This window comes from Camelina sativa, chromosome 14 (assembly GCF_000633955.1).
Source record: "Camelina sativa cultivar DH55 chromosome 14, Cs, whole genome shotgun sequence".
NCBI lineage: Eukaryota > Viridiplantae > Streptophyta > Magnoliopsida > Brassicales > Brassicaceae > Camelina > Camelina sativa.
Window position 1 is genome coordinate 8,331,067 of NC_025698.1, and position 4,474 is coordinate 8,335,540.

The following is a 4,474-nucleotide window of genomic DNA, read 5'->3' on the forward strand; positions in this document are numbered from 1 at the left end:
TTTTTTCTTTCAGATCTCGGTTTACGAGTAAATAAAAAAAAAAAAAAAAGACTCTACTTAAACCCGAGACCATTTTTTTTTTCTGGTTCAATTCAACCCCGCTAATCTTTAATTCTTTATCAAAATTTCCCACAAACTATAAAAATTCAATCTGAAATCCATAAAATGAAGATTTTATTTTCTTTACTTAGAAAATTACGTCATTAAGATTTAAAATTCATTCATGTCATCATAGTCCATTCTTCCAAAAACTGTATTGGTAAACATTTAAATAACAGTACTATTTTATAGAAAGACAAGTTAATATTGCGTGACACTCAAGAGTCTCAAATACATGGTCAAATCTATACATTGATCATAGGTAAATTTGAACAAGTAATCTCTGCCAACTGGTTCTTCTCGGTTGGTTTACGACTGGTCAAAGTCCTTAAAGGCTTAAACACCAAAAAAAATCCTTGATTATATAGTTTTTCAAGCTAAAAAATCATCTTGGTCTCAAAGCACACAATACAAAAAAATTAATACGATCCTTTCCAACCACACCAAAAATTTATGTTATGGGCTAAATAACTCAACTACCTAATTTTATGATGATAAAATGAAAGAAAGTTAAGTGTTATTTTTGTCCAAACATATTTCTAAAGTTGGTAATCATAAAAGCAAAGGAAGAAGATAACGCAAAAAGCTAATAAGCCTATTATCAACAAGCAACTCCAAAGATTCTGTGCTGCTTCCTTTTTTGTCCCATCATCCTCAATCCAGGAACATAATATTTCCCTGACAACCTGCAACAACAGAACAAATCTGACAAAGATTAGACACCAAAGATTTCTACAAGGAAGAATACTGATGTGAATATAGTGTGTCAGGATTCTTTTTAATTCATTTACATTCTTCGTGCATCTCTCTCGCTATCACTAGCATATACTCTGCGTGTTTTGCCAGATTCATCATTCTCTCTATCTCTTCTGACGATCCTTTCACCACATCTAATTTGTTCTCTACTTCCACGAGCTTATAAGCTGCGGTTATTGAAGCTTCACCAACCATCTCCTGTGAAATAGAGGGTCCTTGACTGTGTGTCTGCCGGGGTTTCGCGTTCATCTCTTTTGGTCTCGCTACTTGTGGTGTTCTTGGTACCAAGCTATTGTCATTCATCTTGTAGAAGTTCTGTGTCTGTTGTGTGTATTGTTGCATTTTTGAAGAACCAAAACATAAAAAAATATCATAATAAGCAGGAATGAGGAAACAACACAGACCAAGAAAGATTGCGCACTTGTTCAACCAAGGCTTTCAAGACTTACTGATTTTAAGTGGCTAACCTTTTCAAGTTTTCCCTGAGCAGCAAGCCTCCTCAATCTTGAACTAAGCATCCTTCTGAAATTTGGTGGTGCTCCATGTCGTTGCTGCTATACACATACCAGACCGTTATCATGAATTTGATCATTACATCACAAACTTGTCCATTACAGGGTTAGCTGCTAAGACTGATAATGGATACTGAACCTAATAGAGCTCTATAGTATTTTTTTTTAAGATTATCATACTGACATCAATGCAATAACTAGGATCAAACTATAATCGTAATGAATGGTTATAATATAAGACTTTACATTGATAACTCCAATTGACAGACGAAACGTTGAGACAGATGGATAGATATGACTCAAGTAATTTAAATTTGCCAAAACCGATGCTTCATTCACATCTTTAAGTGGTACAATGATTGTGTATTTCAGAATTCAAGAAAAGATTGGTGTTTAACTGTTTATATTGCTCATTAGATTAGATTGACTATGCTTTCAGCATAACTGAATAAGCAGCTTGCGAAATAGATCAGCGTTTCAGTGATGACAACTGGCAGAATAAAGAGAGCGCCAAAATATGAGTATATGACTAACCTCAATGCAGTTGTAAATTGCACTGACATCAGATCCATTAACATCCGTCAAGGCTGAAAGAGCTTCAAATATCATTCCATCATATCTTCATAAAATAATGGCTCATCAGAAGCGTAACAATGCAAGTAGACTAGCAATTTACAGTACTTATGAATCGCCACAGGATTAAGTACTGGCTCAGAAAAGAAGGAAGTAATGAAAACAAACCTGGGAACATTCTTCGCATCAACCACAATGTTACAAAACTCCTCAATGTTTTCAGAAGATACATTACGGATAAGTTTAGCTACTGGAGAAGGGATAGCATTAGGGATTTGATTATAGGTAGCGGCAGCTGCAGCGGAAGCCAGATCAAAAGCAGCAGCTTTGATTTTTGGTGTCCTTATCTTATCCTTAGAGCCTTGAATGCCAGGGGCAACACTTAAATTACGCCACTTATCCTAAAACATATGAAACATCGGATGACTAAGATACGTGATTCATAGGTAAACAAATAAAGGAGACAGTGCTAATTCTCAAATCCTGAATAGATGAAATAAAATGAAGACAGAGATATCAATCTCAAAGTTCAGACTCAACAATACATACTTTCTTTAAGTTTGAAAATTTGTGTTCGTATCTCGATTTTCAAAAAAAAAATCCTATGACATAAGAAGACAAAAGTCATCATAGACAATGATCGACTAAAATTGGTTCTCCTAAACTAAAATCAGAAAAGAGTAAAAAGAAAAAGAGAAGGATACCGATCACCTGCGTTAAACCTAAAGTTTCAAAATTTTGTCGTGCAAACCATAACTAGAGGTTCTACTTGCATTGCATTTGATAGAAAAAGTACACATTTTCTATAACTGTCTTAGCAAATCAAACACCCAGGTAATATGAAGACCTTCTCGCAGGTGAAAACTAGAGAAGAAACAGAGAAGACAACCTGTCCACTTGACTCACCAGAGTCAAAAACCCCCAGTAGAAACTCAATTCAAGAAAAAAAAAAATCTACAAATGATAATCTTTCTTCAGCAAAACTAATACTCAAATAAAGCAACTAAAATTTAAAGTCTAGTAATTAGTAAAAGATGATAGAATACATAAATAGCCAATATTAGAAGTAACACATTACACTTCAATAATCATTACTGGGGGAAAAAAACAAACACAAAATACATACTCAAATCATATTAGTAACCTACTCTCAAACCAAAGCATCGGGAGAAGACTGAATCAATAAAAAAAATTTCAAATTTCAACTCCAAAAAAGTCTTGAACTAAATAAGACGTATTCAATTAACAAACTGATCAATCCCGTTACTCGATAATTAGGGTTTCCCATGTTTCAACAACAGCTAGTAAAAAAAAAAAGGAGTAATTGAAGAAGAAGAAGATAATAATTAAAATAAAAATAAAAACCTTGAGGTCGATGTTGGAACGATTAGAGAGCTGCCCATCGAATTCAGAATCGCGGAGAATATTCTTCCACTTGCCGGGACCGTGCTTTCTAACACCGGCGAGTAACGCCTCCTCTTCCTCCGCCGTCCATTTAAGCTTCTGGTTTCCCATCTCTTCTTCTATTGCTTCTGTTATCGCCTCTTCGCTCCGTTTTTTTTTGTGTGTGTGTGTGTGTAGCTTCTTCGTTTTGGTGTATATCACACAAATCAAATATTATTGGTGACAAAGAACTTCTCGCCGCCGATTCTTCCGCCGCGCTTTGTCCCCAATAACTCTATTGCTTTTTTATTCAATATCCATATAAAATCTTTTATTTATTTATATCTTGAAGAGATAAATCTACAAAGTGGGTTGTTATGGTAGCATTTACAATTTAAGTAACTTATTATGTAAAAGTTTGAAAAATATAGGGTCCAAATTGGAAAAAACTTAAATTGGGGAGAGATTTTGGGTTAAATTATTCTAAATAAAACATCAGGGGTCAAATTCGAATCAATCACAAAATCTTACCAACCCTAAAAATGTCTCTTTTCGAATTCTGAGCTTTTCTCTCTCTCACTCACTCACTCACTCCGTCGTCTTCTAATGGCGATCAATCATGGCTCGGATCACGACTCCGACGAAAACACGCGTCTTTACCATCCTTACCAGAACTACCAAGTCCCGATCAAAGCTCAGTATCTTTACAAGCTCCCTACTTCTCCAGAATTCCTCTTCACGGAAGAGTCCCTCAAGCAGCGTCGATCATGGGGAGAAAACCTCACCTTCTACACAGGGGTAGGTTATCTCGGCGGCTCTGTAGCCGGTGCTACAGCTGGGGTCTTCTCCGGTATCAGGAGCTTTGAAAATGGAGACACGACTAAGCTTAAAATCAACAGGATTTTGAATTCGTCTGGTCAGGCAGGTCGCACTTGGGGTAATAGGATTGGGGTGGTTGGGTTGATCTACGCAGGGGTTGAGAGTGGTGTGGTGGCGGTTACTGATAAAGACGATGTTTGGACCAGTGTTGTGGCTGGTCTTGGAACCGGAGCGGTCTGTAGGGCAGCTCGAGGAGTGAGATCTGCGGCTGTGGCTGGTGCTCTTGGCGGAGTAGCGGCTGGTGCTGTTGTCGCTGGGAAGCAGGTTTTCAA

General features: G+C 36.7%; 2 protein-coding genes across 5 annotated transcripts in view; one reads left to right on the forward strand and one right to left on the reverse strand.

Annotated features, from left to right (window-relative positions):
- Positions 453 to 3,653, reverse strand: LOC104740447 (telomere repeat-binding factor 4-like). 4 transcript variants are annotated; one of them, XM_010461048.2, is made up of 6 exons: positions 3,306 to 3,653; positions 2,109 to 2,341; positions 1,902 to 1,986; positions 1,323 to 1,406; positions 891 to 1,176; positions 453 to 785 (listed from the first exon to the last, which is right to left on the reverse strand). In XM_010461048.2, exons 1-6 carry the CDS (start codon positions 3,453 to 3,455, stop codon positions 754 to 756), a joined length of 870 nt encoding a protein of 289 aa, XP_010459350.1. In that variant the 5' UTR covers positions 3,456 to 3,653; the 3' UTR covers positions 453 to 753. The 4 variants fall into 4 exon arrangements, with proteins under 4 accessions (XP_010459350.1, XP_010459349.1, XP_019090857.1 ...); XM_010461047.2 differs by having other exon boundaries at positions 1,305 to 1,406; XM_019235312.1 differs by having other exon boundaries at positions 1,323 to 1,409.
- LOC104740448 (mitochondrial import inner membrane translocase subunit TIM23-1-like) overlaps positions 3,868 to 4,474 on the forward strand; it is a 6,372-nt gene continuing 5,765 nt past the window's right edge. The window contains exon 1 of the mRNA XM_010461049.2: positions 3,868 to 4,466. Within this exon, the coding sequence (XP_010459351.1) occupies positions 3,930 to 4,466 (537 nt within the window). The 5' untranslated portion in view covers positions 3,868 to 3,929. The remainder of the gene's footprint in view (positions 4,467 to 4,474) is intronic.